This window comes from Garra rufa, chromosome 19 (genome assembly GCF_049309525.1).
Source record: "Garra rufa chromosome 19, GarRuf1.0, whole genome shotgun sequence".
Classification (NCBI taxonomy): domain Eukaryota; kingdom Metazoa; phylum Chordata; class Actinopteri; order Cypriniformes; family Cyprinidae; genus Garra; species Garra rufa.
Window position 1 is genome coordinate 17,032,246 of NC_133379.1, and position 21,486 is coordinate 17,053,731.

The window sequence follows — 21,486 nt, forward strand, 5'->3', positions numbered from 1 at the left end:
TTAAAAAGCAGTAGCCTTGAATGCGTATAAACTAAAGCAGTGTTTCCCAAACTTTTTTTCTGGGGACCCACATTTTAAAGTCGATAAATCCTAGTGACCCAATAAACATTAAGCCCATATAGTTCATATATCACGAAGAGAATTTATGCATTAACAAAATATGTATGACCATTTTTAAGGTCATGCTTCCACTTAACTATTTAAAAGAGACTTTTTTTTTTATTTAAGTAAAATGCAGATTTGCAGAAAATGCTGTTTACCACAAACACAATATTTATCCGTTATTTTGATTTCAAAACCACAAGTGCTTTTTCAGCATTGTGATCCTCTTTTATCACAGTACACTAATACAATAACAGACATTTTGACGTTTAAACTCAATAAAAAACAACATATTATTCAATGCACTTCTAGATTTATATATTAAGTTGCTCAAGCAAGTTGCAACACATTTAAACACAACATAGGGAGGCTATAGCTTCCTTTTCTAATTGAAATTGGGCTATCAAAAAATATTTTAATTAAAACTTACCACAGACAGAAACAGTCGGCTCTCATGCTTTTCTTTCGCATTAAATCTTTATTAAAAACAATCCTTTAAAGAACTTTTCTACCTGGACAAGTGCACGTACAGTATTATGTTGCCTTTTTCTTTAAAACTGCACTTTTCCTTATTTTAAACCTAGCCAAAAAGCCACGTGTTGAATGTGAAAAAGTGGACTTCATTTATATGCATGTTCATTAATCCATGTTCATTTTTACAGCGAACAATGCGCTGTCACTTTAATTCAGCACATGCAGCGCTTGCAGCACAGCAAAAAATAGACTCTGCCGAAATGATCGCTGCTCTGCTGCAAACTCACTGCTTTTGGGACGCACTGCTGGACAGCAACCGCGTGCAATGTGAACGCTCCAATCCGTTAACATGGGTGCGGAAAACAATACGCAACGCATACGCACTGCAGACGGAGTATGAAACAGGCGATGCAGAGCGCAGCTAAAGAACAACAACAACAAAAAGAAAGCAGAAGAAGAAAACAACGAGCTCCCTCATGTGGCTAATAGGTGAACTACACATATAAATTTTAATCAAGAGTATATAGCGCACTGAAAAATAGTGCTCGACTTGGCGACCCAAACAATATTTCCCGCGACCCACTTTGGGAATGACTGAACTAAAGTAATTAAATTAATGTAATGTCTGCTAAATTTAAGGATGTCACAGTGTAACTTTAGCTTATGCTGCGTAGTCTGAAATTGCAGCAATTATATATATAATATATTTTTAAACTCGTCTTGAGAGGACAAAATAACACTTAAAACTTACGAAGTGGCATTCTAGCCATTTAAATGTGTGGTACAGGTTTAAAATTGAAAAGGAAAACGGTTTACTCTTTATTAAAAAGAAAATAATAACAACTGGCCTTACAACAGCAATGGTGCCCTAAAGCTGCAACTGCTTCTTGTCAATGAAATGCTACAATATGACTTATGACATAAATTACACAGGATTAAAGCTTACATACTGTATATTGTGAATTCTAACAAATTTAGTTCTGAATGTGAATGTATTTAATACATGCTTAATAATATTTCAAAGCAAACTAGCTTGGATGTCGAGACCAATTATTCACTGAAACACTTATTCACGTGTCATAAGCGTTATTAAATGGTTATATTAACCCACGTAATTAATACGTTTTTACATAAACTTACCTTCAAATGGTTTTAGATATACGTACAAGTGTCAACAGTTGGAAATGGGATGCAGAAAAGAAAAGTACGCCACTGCTAGCGCCACCAAACGGACTCGCGTACTGACTGTTTCCACACAGGTCTCCAGAAAATTACCGCCCCCTGTGCCCTGGAAGATACAGTAACATAACCTCAAGTTGTTTTAGTTTTAGTTTAGTTTATTTTGCACAAGAATGAAATTAAATACAATAAAAACGAAACAAAAAAGTATCCATATACGTGCAGGGAGAGGCAGAAAACCGAAGGGCTTATTTAGCCTCCACCTAAACAATAAACAAACTTATGAAATTAAAGAAAGACCTAAATAACAAATATATAAATGTAAATACTAATTAATTACAACATATGTCAAAACCCAGAAATAATATATTCCAAAAACATACCTCATGTGGTATAAAATGCATAAAAAATTACGATTACACAATTACAAGATGAGAAAATAATACTTGAATTTATACAAATGAGCCTGTTCAAAAGTTTACATATGCTTGATTTGTTAATACTGTGTTGTTACCTGAATGATCCACAGCTTTATTTTTTCATTATTATTTTTTAAGTGATAGTTGTTTATGAGTTCCTTGTCTGTCCTAGCAGTTAAACTGCTGGCTCTTCTTTGGAAAAATCCTTTAGGTCTCACAAATTCTTTGATTTTTCAGCATTTTCATGTATTTTAACCCTTTCCAACAATGACTGTATGATTCTGAGATCCATCTTTTCACACTGAGGAGGACAACTGAGGGACTCGTATGCAACTATTAAAGAAGGTTCAAATGCTCACTGATGCTCCAGTAGGAAACACAATGCATTAAGAGCTAGGAGATGAAAACGTTTTGAATTTGAAGATCAGAGTAAATATAACATATTTTGTCTTGTGGGAAGCCTGTAAATATCTTCTGTACCTTCCGAAGGGCAGTACTAAAAGAAAAAAACATATGACGTTTAGGCAAAATAAGAAAAATGTACATCTTCATTCTGTTCAAAAGTTTACACCCTCAGGCTCTTAATGCATTGTTTTTCCTTCTGGATCATCGGTGAGTGTTTGAACCTTCTGTAATAGTTGCATCTGAGTCCCTAAGTTGTCCTCAGTGTGGAAAGATGGATCTTAAAATCATACAGTCATTGCTGGAAAGGGTTCAAATACACAAAAATGCTTAAAAGCCGAAGAATTTGTTGGACCTGATAGATTTTTCTGAAGAACAGCAGGCAGTTAAACTGTTCAGGAAAAACAAGGGACTCATGAACATCTACCACTAAACATATACAAAAAACACAACTGTGGTTCATTCAAGTAACAGCAAAGTATTAAAATCAAGTGTATATAAACTTTTGAACAGTTGAGCAGGGTCGTTTTTATAAATTCAACTATTATTTTCTCTCATGGACTATATGTAAACATCTTTTATGTGCAATATCTTATTCAGGTCAGTATAAAATAGCATGCATTTTGTATGATCTCTCTTATTTTGGTAAAATAATTAACATTTTGCAAGTTCTGCAAGGTGTATGTAAACTTTTGACCTCAACTGTATTTATACTCAATCTACAGTCACAATTCTGAACACAACCAAATTTTTACAGCGTTTCTTCACTTTCATCCAGTTTTATGCTAGCCTGGCAAGCCAGACCCACATAAATGTAGGGTCTGGGCACTCTCCATAGACAGGGCTCAACCGTAGGGGTGGGGTAAACGGTTGTCTTTCAAACTCCTCTCCACGCAATAGGATAGCGCTACAACCAATCAGAGACTTAGTCGGTCAGGTGACGTAGTCAGAGCGACGAAGATTTTTAACAAAAATCAGTGCACTGTGCACTCTGTCAGCTAAATAATAGACATAGATGGGCACTAAACCTTTAAAAGAAAACAAAAACATGCACAGACAAATCCAAATTACACCCTGCGGCTCGTGACGATACATTGATGTCCTAAGACACGAAACGATCGGTTTTTGCAAGAAAATGAACAGTATTTATATAATTTTCTTTTTACCTTTGATACAAACCCACGTCCATCTGTCATGAGCACGAGTTTAGCATATCTATGATTCGACTCGTCACATGTGAACGCGCTTTGATGTAGTATACGCAAACACCGAAAGGGGAAATATGTAAAAAAAAAAAAAAGTCCAGGATGAGTTTGCGCAAGTAAACGTAATCTTTTTCAGCTTTAAATGGGTTTGAACAACCAGGACAAGCGCAAGTAAATACCATTTTGAATAGCCGCTATATCCACAATCTCTTGTGCTGTGTAAACAATGAGTGTCGTATACACGCCACAGATCGCTTCCGGTGTTTGCGTATTCTACACCACAGCGCGTTCAGATGTAACGAGCTCCTGCTCAGGACACATGGACGTGGCTGTGTATCAAAAGTAAAAAAATATATAAATACTGTTCATTTTTCCACGCTTAATTCACGGAACCAGGAATTCATGTCTGACTGAACTTATGGTCGCAGGTCAGTCGTCATCATGTTAAGCCCGCCCACCGACTCGTGATTGGCCCGGTACATCTTGGATTTTTCGGAAATTTAAGTGAATTGAGAGTAACTAGACTGACCTTAGAAGCAAATGTAATTTGCTGCCGCTAGGGGCGCGTCTAGATTCTAGGCTAGTTTTATGCAGCATTTTTATTACAATTAACAGATTTCTTTTTTTTTTGGAGGTCATATTAAAAATACCTTTTTACCACAACTTCATTAATCATTTATTTTGTATTAGTATTAAGTACTTAAGAGTATTAAGTTTAAGTTTTAGTTAAGGGCTTGCTTGGAATGAAATATAAAATGTGTTTCATGAAAAAAAGAAAGAAAAATAAAGGTAAATCTCACTTGTCAACAGAATATTTTTTATTGTGCAACATTATTAATATCATTGTCATTTTGTCAAATCATGCAAAAAAAGGTATATATAAAAATATTATTTAATGCTATAATCTTTTAGCTAAATGAAATATAATTGTATTCTAAAAATGTTGCAAGAAATTCACAGAACAGCACATTTTAAAAGAGCTCTGTTTGGGTTAATCAGGCATTTTGGCATAATCTAACATTTGAAGTTAAACTAAATGATGCATTTATTCATTATATGAAATGAATAAAAATCAAGTCCTAATTATCAAACTTGAAACATATAAGGATGAAAATGTAATTATAGTTAAGAAACTGAGACAAAAGACCTACCGCTACTCTGACTTAGGATGCATACATATAAAATGCAGGCTCAAATGTAATACAAATCATTGACAATACACTCTGTAACAGTGGCAAAAGAACACCAAGTTGCAGTTCTGCAAGCAAGTGGCCCTACGGATACAGCTCATGATTCAATTTGAGAGTGAACTCAAATAGTCACACTATTCTCAATGATGTCTGGAGACAGGTAAGGATAGGGCAACTCCAGCTGGCTGTTTCTGTCTGCGATGTCTTTTGCTATCGTCTTTAGCTCTCTCCGGACCCTCTTCAGAAGCTTCACAATTGCACCACTGCTGAAGTACCACTCATTATAATGGCACAAGGGCACCTAAAAAGGAAATAATGGCTGGATGAACATTATGTCTCTTTAAGTACTCTGGAGATTGTGTTAACACTTACAAAGTCAATGGCAGGCTGTGACAGTAAAGACAGGATACTAAGGACGTGGCAAGAGGAGTTCACTTCAGGAAGAAAGGATAAAATATCCTCCTCAGACACTGAGCCTTTGGTCTGAGGAGGTGGACGTGACATGGACGCTGGACTGTTTGGTATCCAAATGTTATAATCCAGCTAAATGTGGAGATAGGGTTAAGAAGGGTTGAGGTGAGTTCATTTGAAATAATGTGCTGTTTCTGAGCACCACTGTCAGTTTATTAATAAATGAATATACCTGAGAGAAGTTCACAGCTGCGTGAAGTGCTGAGCAGGAAAAGATCACCATGGTAACAAACTTGCACATTTCAGCTGTGGTCTGAAATGACTGTGGAACTCCTGGAGAACATGATATGAAGGCAAAGCAAAGATCAATTTATGTATTTTATATCTCTGTGGAGAATAAATTAAGTAAATGAGATAAACTGTATGTGTCAATGAAAAGTAAGAGGGTCTATGATAAAACATATACAGTCAAGCCCGAAATTATTCATACCCCTGACAAATTCTGACTTAAAGTTACTTTTATTCAGCCAGCAAGTTTTTTTTGACCAGAAATGACACAGGCTTCTCCCAAAAGATAATAAGACGATGTACAAGAGGCATCATTGTGGAAAAAAATATTTCTCAGCTTTTACTTACGTTTGAACAAAAAGTGGCATGTCCAAAATTATTTATACCCTTTGCAAACTGTCACAGTCTATGGGAAAATCCAAAGTTATATACCATTACAAATAGTCCAAGCTGTTCTAAAGCATCCTAATTACCCTGATTAATTGGGAACAGCTGAACAGGTAAAAAACAGAAGCTCTTTGCTGTTGGTTTGTGGACAGTCATGGCTAAGAGAAAGGAGCTCACTGAGGACCTGCGTCTGTGCATTGTGGCTGCTCACAAGCCAGGAAAGGGCTATAAGACCATATCTAAATGTTTTGAAGTTCCAGTGGCTACAGTGCAAAGTATTAAAATCTCAGAGGACGTGGTCAGAAGCCAAAAGTGACACCTGTGCTGGCCAGGAGGATAGTGAGAGAGGTAAAAGCGAATCCAAGGATCACCACTAAGGCCATCCTGATGAATCTGGGCTCTGCTGGTGGCAACATCTAAAGACAGACAGTCCAACGGACACTGCACACCGCTGGGTTCCACGGACGCAGACCAAGGAGGACACCACTTCTCCAGATAAGACACACAAAAGCCCACTTGGCCTTTGCAAATCCTCATCTGGACAAAGAAGACTTCTGGTCTTCTGTTTTATGGTCAGATGAAACAAAAATTGAATTGTTTGGTCACAATGATGTAGCCTTCATTTGGCGTAAAAAAGGAGAAGCCTTCAACCCTAAGAACACCATCCCCACTGACAAACATGGTGATGGGAACCTAATGTTTTAGGTTTTTTTTTTAGCTGGTCGACCAGGGAACCTAATCACAGTAAACAGCACCATGAAAAAGGAGCAATACATCAAAATTCTCAACAACAACATCAGGCAGTCTGCAGAGAAACATTGCCTTGGGCACCCGTGGATATTTCAGCACGACAACGACCCAAAACACACAGCAAAAGTGGTGAAGAAATGGTTAGCAGACAAAACATTAACGTTTTGCAGTGGCCCAGCCAGAGTCCTGACTTAAATCCAAATGAGAATCTGTGGAGGGATCTAAAGATCAGGGTGATGGCAAGAAGACCCTCCAACCTGAAAGAGTTGAGCTCATCGCTAAAGATGAATGGGCAAAAATACCAGTGGAGATATGCAAAAAAGCTGGTCAGCAATTAAGCGTTTGATTGCTGTAATGGCCAATAAAGGCTTTTCTATTGATTATTGAGAAGGGTATGAATAATTTTGGACATGCCACTTTTTGTTCAAATGTAAATAAAAGATGAGTAATATTTTTTTCCACAATAATGTTGTCACACCCCCGGACTTTCATGTTGGTTTCTTCCATTTTCCCCCGCAGTTCTGAGTGTTTTTGGTTTCTCCCTCATTGTCTGCACCTGTGTGTGTAATTAGTCTGTGTATATAGTGTGTGTGTGTTTTCACCTCATTGCTGTTGGTCTTTGATGTTCATTTGATATTACCTCCTTGTGTTCCTGTGTCTGCCTGTATTCCATTGGATTTATTAAATACGTTTAATTTTATTACGTCGTTGTTTGTGTGTTCCTGCCTGCTCCGTGACAAATGTCTCTTGTACATTGTCTTATATCTTCTGGGAGAAGCCTGTGTCATTTCCGTAAAAACTCTAAAAATGTCACGTGGTGTAACCATTGAGTAAAAAAAAATAAATAAATATTTTTCTTAAACCTTAAATATAAATGTGTACACATTTTGTTTAAAAAAATATTGTACATTTTTAAATAATTTAATTTTAAATTTTTTTTAAGTGATTAAATACTTAAAACATTTAACATTTTAAAAATGTAAAACATTTGAAAATATACATGGTAAAAATTTCATATATTTAAAATGCTTAAATATATAAAATATTTATAAATGGTATTTTTTATTTAACGTGTTATTAGCATGTCACACCACATGACATTTTAAAACCTGAACTATCATTGCCTTTTCATAAAATGATTAGTTTTTTTTTTTTATCAGAGATGTTTCGTAGGAAAAAAACAATAAAAGATGCCAAACTACTAACTAAATTACTTTCATTTTCTCAGAGTTTTTTTTTTAATATTATTGGCATTTTCCTTTTCTTAGACTTTCTTTGGGGAGTCACACTTCATGACACTGTCATAAAAAGGCAAAACATAATCTAAAATATTTTAAGTGATGTTTCTTAAGAAATAATTTTGCTTAAAAAAGTTGCTTAAAAATGTTTTCTTTTCAAAAATGTAATTATTATAACAAGGCTTTTTGTCATTATGATGGACCGAATCAGCCTAATATATCTGACTTTTGGTCACCTTTTTATGTCATAATTATATGAAAGCCTATTTCTGCCAGAAAACCAATCATGCTTTGGTAAATCATAATTATGACATTTTATCATATATTATTATCATTGAATCTTATAACATTTTATTTATTTATTTTTATATCAGGAGCGAATTACGCTGTCATTTTTTAATTTACGCCCTTCAAAAATTATTAATTCATAAAAATCATTATGTTTTTGGGGAGTCACACCTCATGACATCTTACAAACTAAACCTTGCCTTGTCAAAGGTAAAAAATCTTATATTTTATTTTGATATGTTTCTTAAGAAATACTAATTATAAATGATGCCAAGTTGCTTAAAATGTTTTCTTTTCAAGAATTTAATTATTTTAACAAGGCTTTTTGTCTTCATTATGATATTAGGGCCGAATCAGCCAAACATTTCTGACTTTATGGCCCCTAGAAAATATCTAAAATGATTTTTAATTCCAAAATCTAAAAACAGGTGTGTTTAAGTCATTGTATGTATGAAGTGCATTTTAAATGTGTTTTTGAACCATGTGAAGGACTCCTATGTATAAAAACTAGGGGTGGGCATAGATTAATTTTTTTAATCTAGATTAATCTAGATTAAATCTTGGAATTAATCTAGATTAAAATGGCTAATTTGAATTCTGCTGAAGGCATTCAGAATATGTGTGCTACCCAAATAATGACTAAACATGTTACACCGTACTTTTATTTTGACAGGTTGCCGTGAAGTTTCTGTGTATACAGTATGACATGATGCGAGTTTTCTCAAATGAAACGGTATAAGTGACACTCACAGCAGTTTTGGAGATTGAGTTTATCTGTTCATGTGAGATGCAAATGCCAGAAATTACCGGGAGCGTCACGTGTGTTTCAGTATGCTTGTAGTAAAAGCGCGTCTCCACCATTCATAGTATGAATTTCATACATACAGCCAGGCAAACGGAACATACCGGATTCATATTAAAACGGTCTTTTTGCATTTCAGTTTTCACAGACACTAGTCCATATCGCGATTTGAATTAAGTGACAGACCATATTTGATTTATGAATCCAAAAAAAAGACGAATTTACGTGGCATTTCGCGCTATAGTAGATTCGGTTTTTATGAATGGAGGACGACGTGATCCCGTCTGTGTTTTGGCGGAGGAGACGTAAACGCGCGATATTCTATAGTCTTCAGTATACATCCGCGTTAAACTATCAAGGTGAAAGTCACCATAGCTTGCGTAGTTTAGACCCAGCTCCCAACCCAATTTTGAGAATAGATTAACGGCGATATTTTTTTTATCGCCCGATAAAAGTCTCACGTTAACGCAGCACGTTAACGCCGATAACGGCCCACCACTAATAAAAACAAAATGTGTGACAGTTCTCTTCTTGAACCTATGTGACTGAGGCCGAGGAATCCCTCCGTGAAGATCTCTCCAATCCAGTTCTGTAGTTCACAGTCGTGCTGGACGTCCTCATCAATACAGTAATACAAACGAATCCAGCCTGCAACAAACCTGCATGGCAAATGCAAATCATGTGCTTACTTCAAACCTAAGGACTGATTCATATAATGCTAAATGCTGATTAAAGTACCTATGTAGAGCATCCCAGACCCTGAGTGCATCTTGTGCATAATAACAGATAGGTAGTGCTTCCAGTCCTCGCACTTTTACGTCATCTGGCACACACATTGAGCTGTAGCTTAGACGGTGTGTTCCTCGAGCAAGCAGAAAAGGTATTGCCTCCATACCACAGGCTATTGACTATAGAGAACAGAAACAGACATCATTTAAAATTAGACTAAATCATGATGAAAAAAACTTTCCACTTTACAGAAGCAAACAGACAAGAATAAACACACCAACCTTGTCAAAAACACCCTTTGTGGCCAGAAGAGTGACTCTAGCCTGAATGTTAATCTGAAGAGTGCTACGGATATGAGGCATCAGAAGCTGAAAAACAGAAGTGCAATTTTTAAGTTCAAGTATTGAATCAACTATTAAATGAGACCTAACTCCTTAAAAGCATGAACCATGGAATCCCTGAAAAACAAGCTGAATAAAAATTAAGGTGGATATTCTGTACTGTACATGTGTACAACAAGAAAAAGAGTAATTGTTTTTTATTTTGGAAGTCCAAAATTATAAATGAAATTAAAATAATAAAAAGTTATATTTATATTGAAGAACATTTCCACCACATATGTGACCCTGGACCACAAAACCAGTCTTAAGTCGCTGGGGTATATTTGTAGCAATAGCCAAAAATACATTGTATGGGTCAAAATTATAGATTTTTCTTTTATGCCAAAAATCATTAGGAAATTAAGTAAAGATCATGTTCCATTAAGATTTTTTGTAAAATTCCTACTGTAAACCTATCAAAATGTAATTTTTTATTAGTAATATGCATTGTTAAGAACTTAATTTGGACAACTTTAAAGGTGATTTTCTCAGTATTTTGATTTTTTTGCATCCTCAGATTCCAGATTTTCAAATAGATGTATCTCGGCCAAATATTGTCCTATCCTAACAAACCATACATCAATAGAAAGCTTATTTATTGAGCTTTCATATGTTGTATACATCTCAGTTTTGTAAAATTTTACCTTATGACTGGTTTTGTGGTCCAGGGTCACATATATCATAATTATGAGATACTAAGTCATCAAGTCATTAACAATAAAAGAAAAAGTCTAAACTATAACAATCAGTGTCATAATTACGACATAAATGTTGAAATTATGACATAAAAAACTATTTTAAAAAAAGTTAAAAAAAAAAGACAGTAATCATAACTGTAATTATAATAAAGTTGATAAAAGTTGAATTGGTATCTCATAATTATATGTTTTTTATGCTTTAATAATTTGGGCTTTTATATAATTATGACATTAAAAGTTGACCAAAATTCCATATTTTTTATGTTGTAATTATGGCTTTTTATCTAATAATTTTGACTATCTCATAATAATAAAGTAGTATATCATATATATGTTTTACTTTTAATGTGATAATTTGACTTAGTATCTCATAATTACAATTTACCAAAGCATGTTTTTTCTAGTCTTCAATGTTTTGGGGTTTCATGTAATTATGGCATAAAAAGTTGACCAAATCCACACTTTTCATGTTGTAATTACGGCTTTTTGTCTTATAATTTATATCATAATATCATAATTATGAGATACTAAGTCATCAGTTCATTAACAAAAGGAAAAAAAAGGTCTAAACTATAACAATCAGTGACATAATTACGACATAAAAGTTGAAATTATGACAAAAAAAAACTATTGAATAAAAAGTGACAGTAATCATAACTGTAATTGTAATAAAGTTGATAAAAGTTGACTTTGTATCTCATAATTACAATTTACCAATTGTATAATTTTTATAATTTTTGTTTATATATAATTATGACATAAAAAGTTTACCAAAAATCCACACGTTTTATGTTGTAATTATGGCTTTTTATCTTATAATTTTGACTACCTCATAATAATGAACTAATATGTCATAATTTAGACTTTTTATGTGATGATGACTTAATATCTTATAATTAAAATGATAATTATGACTTCATATCTCATAATTAACAATTTACCAAAGCATGTTTTTTAGACTTCAATATTTAGGGCTTTTATTTAATTATGGCATAAAAACTTGACAAAAAATCCACTTTTTAGGTTGTTATTATGGCCTTTTTATCTTATAATTTTGATTAACTTATAATAATGTAGTATGACTTATTTTTTACTTTTATGTGATAATTAGGACTTAATTGTATTTTATAATTACAATTTACCAAAGCATGTTTTTTAGGCTTCAATATTTTGGGCTTTCGTACCATTATCACTTTAAAAGTTGACCAAAAATCCAAATTTTTTATGCTGTAATTATGACTTTTTATCTTATAATTTTGATTATCTCATAATACTGAAGTAGCAGGTCATATTTATGACTTTCTATGTGATAATTATGACTTAGTATCTCATAATAACAGTTGACCAAATCATGTTTTTTTAGGCTTCAATATTTTGGGCTTTCATATAATTATGGCACAAAACACTGACCAAAAATCTATACTTTTTATGTTGTAACTATGTTTTATTTATCTTATAATTTTGACTATATCATAATAATGATGCAGTGTATCATATTTTTGATTTTTTTTTTTTGTGATTATTATGACTTAGTATCTTATAAATACACTTTACCAAAGCATGTTTTTTTTAGTCTTTAATATTTTGGCCTTTCATAAAATTAAGAAAATGAAACTTGTCCGTCTGGGGCCCGTTTCAATAAGGAAGTTCAACCAACTCTGAGTTTAAACTTGAACTGTGAGTTGAGTTACCCTGAGATGGGAAACTCAGAGTTTTCGGTTTCAGAACAGCTGAACTGAGTTAGTTCAGTCCACTCTGAGTAGGTTGACTCTGGGTTTAGCACGTGTCGTGAACCCCGACTATGAAAAGCCCTGATCAATGGAGCTCCGAAATTATGATTCACCATGGCAACAGCTCCCCCCAAAAAGACGTCTGCATACTTTGAGTCAATGCTTAACTTCTTTTCTTAATCACTGTTATAATATCACAGAAAAAAACTGCAGAACGGTAGGTTATTGAACTAATATTAATTTTGATGGTATCCCATAGGCAAAGGAAAAAAATAAAATAAAACAGCTATAAAAACACAATCAATCAGGTAAAGCTTTAACCATAAAAGGTTCATGGGAGTAGGCTACTGTGACTTTACAAACATTTGACATATTAAATAAATATCATTCAGTGTCTATTTCAATGTGCAGCAGCTTTTTCCACATAGTCTAATGCTCTTTTCACATAATTAAATACTCTCTAATCTAAATGGTTGCATTTCTCAATTAGAGTAATGAAATTAACATTTGACTTTATTCAGCCAACAGCAAGAAGGCTTGCAAAATAATACAGATGAAATGAAGATGGCCACAATACCAAGTATTAGAAGAATATTAAAATCCAACATGAAAAAGAATAATGTTGTTCATAAAGAGCGTTAGAGTAAGGCACACTTTCTTTACCACTCTACAGAGAGTGGCTTCACAAATGTGCTCTACATCCCTGCTGTTAAATAGAAAACTACCATTTAAAAATGCTACTGCTCAAATAAATACATGCAGCATGCACTTGGATATGGCAAAAAAAATCTAAATAATCCTGTATATATTAATAAAATAATCCTATGTATAAAAGGTCATGCCGTTATTGTGTCTGCATGTCTGCATTAATATGTGTCTGCATGATGAAAATATGTGTAATCAATGAATGCACCTGCACTGCAAAAATGCTGTTTCCAATCAAAATAGCTAAATATTCTTAAAGGAGTAGCTCACTTTCAGAACGAAAATTTACAGATAATGTACTCACCCCCTTGTCATCCGACATGTTTTTGTCTTTCTTTCTTCAGTCGTAAGGAAATGGTGTTTTCTGAGTAAAAGGTTTCAGGATTTCTCTCCATATAATGGACTTCTATGGTGCCCCCAAGTTTGAACTTCCAAAATGCAGCGCCAACGGGCTCTAAACCATCACAGCTGAGGAAAAAGGGGCTTATCTAGCAAAATTATGGGTTATTTTCTAAAAGAATTACAATTTATATCCTTTTCAACCTTAAATGCTCGCCTTGTTTAGCTCGGCAAGACGAGCGTTTGAGATTAAAATGTATATAAATTGTAAATGTTTTTAGAAAATAACCGAGCGTTTCGCTAGATAAGACTCTTCTTTTTCAGGTGGGGTCATTTAGAGCCTTTTGAAGCTGCATTTAAACTACATTTTGGAAGTTCAAACTCGGGAAGTCCACTATATGAAGAGAAATCCTGAAATGTTTTCCTCAAAAAACACCATTTCTTTATGACTGAAGAGAGAAAGACATGAACATCTTGGATGACAAGGGGGTGAGTACATTATCTGTAAATTTTAGTTCTGAAAGTGAACTACTCCTTTAAAACCAGATGCAGTTTCTACATAATTTACATTCCAAAACACTCACTAAAAATAATTTTTACAGCGTAAATGAATGAATGAGGTATTTAAACATCACTTACACTTTAAAAAGGGGGAGGACACCATAAGAAACCCTGGGTTTACCGAATAAAACCTGCTCCTGACCAGGTTAGGTTCACAGAGTAAGTTACCAAGGTAACTGACTCTGAGTATAAGTTACCTTTCTTTCAGAAACAGGCTTGTCTTACCCTGCTTTCTCAGGTTTGACAAACCTCCCATTCTGAAACGGAAAACCTAGAGTTTCCCTCATTTCAGGGTTGACATACTCAGAGTTTTTACTTAACCTCCTTTCTGAAACGGGCCCCTGGTCTGCTTACACCACAAGAAAACAACAACAACAAATAAATGGTGCCACCTAATGGTCACTGCATGGTTCTGTATCTTGGAGCTGAACTACCTGGTGTAGAGGGTGAATCTCGGGCAGCTGTCTGAGCGTAGCAGTGCAGCACACCTCTCCTAAAAGATGAGTGCGCAAGAAATGGGAAAGTATCTGATGGACCTGGAAATCTGAATTACGGACCCACATCTTCGCTAACAACCAGTCCGGTGCAGAATCAGAAGGCAAGAAAACAGGATTCTGTGGACCAGGAGTCTGCTGAAGCTAAAATATTAAGATTTGGTTCTTAATTTCAGCATTCATCTGGTCATTAAAATTCAAGCAAAAGAGTTTTTATATAACTAATGGTTAGCAAAAAAATGGTTAAAAACTGTACTTGTATGGCAATGGGCTTCAGTTCTCCTTGTTGGTTGTAATACAGCAGGCATAAAGGAGCAGCCAAGTAGGTCTGTTTGTCATTTATAGTATTAGCAGGGAGCTGATCCAGCACTTCATAATCCAGAAGATACACATGTCCTTTCTGTGTAGTTAAATATAATGAAAATTATGTTCTGTTAAAAATGATCTGAAATTCACACTTGCACAGTTGTACACACCTCCATCTCCTGCTCCAATGATGAATCCTCTGGTAGAAAAGGTCTGACCATTTCTGAAGTGACAGCCAGGGTAGAAGGCAGGTTAAGGATCTGTCTGATACACAGTGGATTGCAACCATTGAGGCACTGATATCCAAAGAAGGCATCCTCTTGCCAGTGAGCCTGAACATATTCTATGAGAGAAATGCACAGCAAAAAAAATCATTACAAATGTGTATATATATACAGTCAAGCCCGAAATGATTCATACCCCTGGCAAATTTTGACTTAAAGTTACTTTTATTCAACCAGCTAGTTTTTGTTGACCGGAAATGACACAGGCTTCTCCCAAAAGATAATAAGACGATGTACAAGAGGCATCATTGTGGAAAAAAATATTTCTCAGCTTTTATTTACATTTGAACAAAAAGTGGCATGTCCAAAATGAATCATACCCTTTAAAGGAGAAGCCTTTAACCCTAAGAACACCATCCCCTCTGTCAAACATGCTGATGGAAACCTAATGTTTTTGGGGTTTTTTTTAGCTGGTCGACCAGGGAACCTAATCACAGTAAACAGCACCATGAAAAAGGAGCAATACATCAAAATTCTCAACAACAACATCAGGCAGTCTGCAGAGAAACATTGCCTTGGGCACCAGTGGATATTTCAGCACGACAACGACCCAAAACACACAGCAAAAGTGGTGAAGAAATGGTTAGCAGACAAAAACATTAACGTTTTGCAGTGGCCCAGCCAGTGTCCTGACTTAAATCCAAGATGAGTAATCATTTTTTCCACAATGATGCCTCTTGTACATCATTTTATTATCTTCTGGGAGACGCCTGTGTCATTTCTAATAAAAAAAAAAAACTTGCTGGTTGAATAAAAGTAACTTTAAGTCAGAATTTGCCAGGGGTATGAATAATTTCGGGCTTGACTGTATATATATATATATATATATATATATATATATAATGTAAAAATTGTAAATTGTAAATATTTTATTTGTTTAGCATACTGGCAATTGTGTTCTCTCTTCCACTGAAAAGGAAGAATGTCTCAAGTTCCTGTAGGCTGCTCCAAGATGTTCTTCTTTCAATGAAACTTTTTATGTAGTACACATTGTTAACTGGACTAAAAGACAAGCACAGTAACCACATTCCATTGTCAAATTTAGTTCATATGACATAAGAATAAATTAATATCAATCTAGTTTAAAAATAAACCACTACCGTTGACGGATGTAACTCAAGTTTGGTCCTAGAGCTGTAACACTGGTCATGTCTACACAGTGAGGACCACCTTCAACAAATGTGCCCCACCTACAGATAAAAACAACATCATCATTAAAGTAGAAGTCCACTTCCAAAAATTTACATATAATTTCTTTCTTTCTTTAGTCGTAAAGAAATTATGTTTTTTGAGAAAGAAATTCAGGATTTCTCTCCATATAATGGACTTCTATGGTGCCCGTGAGTTTGAACTTCCAAAATGCAGTTTAAATGCAGCTTCAAAGGGCTCTAAATGATCCTAGCTGAGGAAGAAGGGTCTTATCTAGCAAAATGATTGGTTATTTTCTAAAAAAAAATGACAGTGCTCATCCTGTCTAGCTCTGCGTGTATTCTGTGTATTCGGGTTCAAGACAGTAAGGGTAGGTCGAAAAACTCCTATCTAATTATCTCCTCCAAATTTAAAATCATCCAACATCGCAGCAGATGTACCGGCCAAGTGTTTACAAAGTGAACGTGCAAAGAGGATCAAACATGCTTTACAAAAAAGGTGAAAAAACAATGATGTCGGACATTTTTGAAATTGGAGGAGAAAATGAGATGGGAGTTTTTCGACATACCCTAACTGTCTTGAACCGGAATACACAGAGTTGACGCAGAGCTAGACAAGAGGTTAAAAAGTATATAAATTGTAATATTCTTTAGAAAATAACCGATCGTTTGGCTAGATAAGACTCTTCTTCCTCAGCTGGGATCCTTTAGAGCCCTTTGAAGCTGCATTTTGGAAGTTCAGACTCGGGGGCACCATAGAGGTCCACTATATGGAGAGAAATCCTGAAATGTTTTTCTGAAAAAACATAATTTCTTTACGACTGAAGTAAGACAGACATGAACATCTTGGATGACAAGGGAGTGAGTAAATTATCTGGAAATGTTTTGTTTTGAAAGTGAACTTCTCCTTTAACTGTGATAAAAAATAGGGATAAACAATAAACTAATGAGTAGAAAAAGGTCTTACCTGATAAACTGTTGTTTATGATGTAGATCCCTCTCCCTGTGATTGGTTAGGATTGCTAATGTTTCCTGCCTTTTCAGACACGCTGGAAAAGGGAAACATTATGTAATTTTGATACGAAGTCCAAGAAACAAAAAGGATATTATTACCAAATTAATAAGTGTGAAGGAACAGTGAAAACCGAAACAGCTCACCTTTCTCATTCCGAAGCTCGACGGAACCGTCTGCTGTTCGGATCCATTTATGACAAGGAAAAACCTCCACCTTGGGATCCTCAGAACTCTGTCTCACTTGCACGTCCTGACAGTGCCAATCCAGGTCCGGAAAGCCAGGCTGAGCCTCAAGACGGAGTCTTAACAAAACCACTAAGCCAACTTCCTCTTTAGGCTTGATATCAACTGTACAGGCCTGTCTCAAAAAGAAAAACACCACATTTGCATATGTAAATGCTAGAAGATGAATGCTGTCATGGTGAATGACTTTGTTTCTTCTCTGTTATCTAACAGTCATTTGATATATTACATTTGTAATATACTGTACAATACCAGCTTTATTAGAGGACTGAATTAGACAGCAAGCTAGAGAAGAAAAGAAATGCAGAGAATACATTTGTTTTAGTTTTCTCTTCTCTCCTCTGTGTGTGTGTGTGTGTGTGTGTGTGTGTGTGTGCGTGCATGTAAGTGCATTGGTTTAAGGGTGTAAACTTAAGTGGTTAAGTGCCTGCTAAACATTGTTACACACGGTCTATGTAAAGTACACTACTCTTTAAAGTTTAGGGTCAGTAATAAACTACCACTCAAAAGTTTTTGAACAGTAAGATTTTTATTGTTTTTTAAAGAAGCTCACCAAGCCTGCATTTATATGACCCGAAGTACAGCAAAAACAGTACTATTTTGAAATATTTTTACTATTTAAAATACCTGTTTTCTATATAAATATCTTTAAAAAGGTAATTTATACCTGTGATTTCAAAGCTGAAATTTTAGTATCATTACTCCAGTCTTCAGTATTACATGATCCTTCAGAAATCATCTAATATTCTGATTTGCTGTTTAAAAAACTTTTATTATTATTATTATTATGTTGAAAACAGCTGAGTAGAATTTTTTGAGGTTTCTTTGATGAATAGAAATTTTAAAAGAACAGCATTTATCTGAAATAGAAATGTTTTGTAACATTATAATTGTCTTTATTATCACTTTTGATAAACTGTTAAACCTGTAAAAAGTTCAGAGTTATGTGATGTCTTCGCAAAATAGACGATTGTCTTACTGAGCCTGGCAAGAGAAAGCTTTCCACTTTGACTGGAGGGCTCTCACACAGAGTACCAATCAAAGAGATCCAAACCCTGCCATACGTTCCTGAGATCGGAGAAGCTGAGGTTCGAATGGTCACATAAAAGCCATCCATTTCTCAGCCTAGAGTTCCCAAGCATTGAAAGGAGTGGCCTGTGAATAAAAATCATATTGTGAGCTGGAAACAACCAGATATTTACAATACTGTATACTCACTTACAAGACAACTGAAATAAATGCATGGCAAGATGACTTTGTAGTAAATAATGTGCAAATGAAGAAGCAAACATAAACAAATTGGAAAGCAGAGGCGGGGGCGTGAATGAAAAACAATAGGAAAATGATTTTTGTGGCGGTACATGGGATATTCAAATGATATCAACTAACAGTATGTTAAAAAAGTGACTTTCTCTACAAATGTTGTATGAATGCAAATTGTATAATATTTTTTCAGTTTTATTAAAAAGTTTTCATAGGTAAAAAATAACAATTACAATTTTAACAATATTTTAAGTTTGATTGATAAGATTTGTTGTATTTTGAATCCAATTGTACTTTGTAAAAGGGAAAAAGTTGATCATACTGATTTCAAACTTAAGGATTGATTTGAATAATACATTGAACCAAACAATATAATAACATCTTAGTTGATAATTCCATATATTTTATTTTTGACAAAACATCCCATGTTTCGGTAGTGTTAGTAATGTTTTGGTAGCAACCACATCACATTACAGAATTTAAACCCACATACTAAAACACTACTAAAACAAACTAAAATACAAAAAATTGCATAACTGTACTAAAATTTTGTTTTAATCCCCTATTAAAAAGGATTATGTTTTCCTTTTGATGACATGATTTTTTAAAAAGATTTTTTAGTATTGTGTTCAAAACAGCCACCTTCCAATCGCAAGTAGCCACTAAATGATGTTTTTTTAATATATTAAGCTTACTGATATTTTAAATACTATTGTGGGTTTCAGTAGATAATAGAAGGATCTTAATAAACATCTAAGACTTAAATACTTAAATGTGCTTTTTTGGTTGTGGGACAGCAGTTTGGGCCAGTTCTGTAGAATGGAAATGAAAAACAAATCTCGTTTCTTTTTATTCCATATCTTTTCATATTTTCTCCTTTCTTTTGAATCCCTCATTGTGAACTTTAGAATATGGTAACACTCTTATGGTAGTTATTTGCAAACGTTTGCATATAGAAGTGACAAAAACGACATTCCATATTTGAATTGTAAATACTACATTCTATCATCTGCCAAAATACACAACTGCTTTCCATCTAAAAACTAAAGCAACATCAGAACGATATAATTCACACATTTTATGTTTTGTTTACATTGTTAAACATTATTTGAAATCACCGACTTAATAGACTAAATACACGTAAACAGCAGAAAACAAGATCTCAATTCATTATTGCAAAGTTTAGTGCTTTTCCTTTCATCGGTTCATTTTTTAACTATATCTTGCAGCGGTAATGACACTATCAGTCCAAAAACTACACGAAAGACAATGAAAGTGCAAGTACAAGTGCATTAACTTACCTTCTCAGTATTTTCACTGAAGATGTGAGTCGAGCGCACTGTAGGCACTCAGTTTATCACTTTATCTGACCTCGGCCAATCGCGTGAGAGATTGGGCTGGTCGCGCTCTCTTCCGGATGTCTTTGGTGTTTATGGTTATTAGTGTATTTTGAAGTGGCATACGTGCTGTAGTTAAAGTCATAGTCATTTTTGACAAATGTGGTCTGAATAAAAATGCTGTATATTTTTAAATAACAGAAATAAGTGTGCATATAACATTATGTGGGTAGCGTAAAAAATAAAAAATATATGTTCCCTGACCGGGAATCGAACCCGGGCCGCGGCGGTGAGAGCGCCGAATCCTAACCACTAGACCACCAGGGACACGCGTGCTTGCTTGAACACAAGAAATAATATACATTTAGTTTTAGAAAACAGTACTTTGTTTTTAAATTAAAAGACGTGTTTTTGTCGATTAGTATTTTAACTTATAAAGCATTAGGTTTTACCAGCTAAATTCACATAAAAGTTAACTCTCTAAATGATATACTTTGATGTACATTTTCAGGAAACAGCATTAGTGTAACGTTAACGTTAAATTACACGGAAGCCTAATTACCGTTAAATATGCTTTTTTCGAGATTAAGAAAAACGTTTTGCGATCCCAAAACGTTTATACGTTTTAATAAAATCCAAGTGCATGGACTATGTGGAGGGAAGTAACGTTATTGCACGTTGTTGTCCTCATAACGTTAATCCTGTCACGCTACGCTATTACAAATGCCACTGGCGAAGCTTTATTACATCATTTTTTGTGTGGCGACACTAAGAAATGTTTTAGTACCAGCATTTCCCCAAAAATTAAATAAACAGTAACAACAGTAAAGGTGGTACAATATGATAGCCGTGAAAACTATAAATATATCATTCCAGTTTCGATTCTATAAGACCTCGTGGCGCAACGGTAGCGCGTCTGACTCCAGATCAGAAGGTTGCGTGTTCAAATCACGTCGGGGTCAATATGTTTATTTTTTATTTTTTATTTATTATACTTGCGTTCAACAATAATTCAACTCAGTTCAAAAGGCAGTCGCAAAGTATTTTTATTGTCCCATCCACTTTATTTTTCACGTAAGAGTGGGCGCGGTCATTTGTGGCTTCCAGTGGCTTCCGGTGA

At 34.6% G+C, this 21,486-nt stretch overlaps 1 protein-coding gene and 2 non-coding genes across 3 annotated transcripts; 1 reads left to right on the top strand and 2 right to left on the bottom strand.

Moving 5' to 3' along the window:
- Positions 1-4,734: 4,734 nt before the first annotated feature.
- LOC141293004 (hydroperoxide isomerase ALOXE3) lies at positions 4,735-18,883 on the bottom strand. Its single transcript, XM_073825054.1, has 14 exons — positions 18,746-18,883; positions 17,668-17,881; positions 17,477-17,558; positions 16,462-16,551; positions 16,248-16,363; positions 15,248-15,420; positions 15,028-15,171; positions 14,712-14,915; positions 10,146-10,232; positions 9,874-10,043; positions 9,673-9,794; positions 5,615-5,715; positions 5,344-5,514; positions 4,735-5,272 (listed from the first exon to the last, which is right to left on the bottom strand). Exons 1-14 carry the CDS (start codon positions 18,881-18,883, stop codon positions 5,093-5,095), a joined length of 1,992 nt encoding a protein of 663 aa, XP_073681155.1. The 3' UTR covers positions 4,735-5,092.
- A 1,738-nt stretch (positions 18,884-20,621) lies between these two features.
- Positions 20,622-20,693, bottom strand: trnae-cuc (transfer RNA glutamic acid (anticodon CUC)). The gene has a single exon. It is a non-coding gene; the product is annotated as a tRNA-Glu (tRNA).
- Positions 20,694-21,256: 563 nt separating this feature from the next.
- On the top strand, positions 21,257-21,328 carry trnaw-cca (transfer RNA tryptophan (anticodon CCA)). Its single transcript has one exon. It is a non-coding gene; the product is annotated as a tRNA-Trp (tRNA).
- Positions 21,329-21,486: the final 158 nt, after the last annotated feature.

What these genes read in the sequence shown, in the direction of transcription:
- LOC141293004 (XM_073825054.1), bottom strand. Translation starts at nt 18,883, where the DNA reads ATGGATGGCTTTTATGTGACCATTCGAACCTCAGCTTCTCCGATCTCA. An exon ending in CGAGCTTCGGAATGAGAAAG is followed by an intron (nt 17,559 to 17,667) that starts GTGAGCTGTTTC and finishes TCCCTTTTCCAG; the next exon opens with CGTGTCTGAAAAGGCAGGAA. An exon ending in GTCTGGGATGCTCTACATAG is followed by an intron (nt 9,795 to 9,873) that starts GTACTTTAATCA and finishes TTTGCCATGCAG; the next exon opens with GTTTGTTGCAGGCTGGATTC.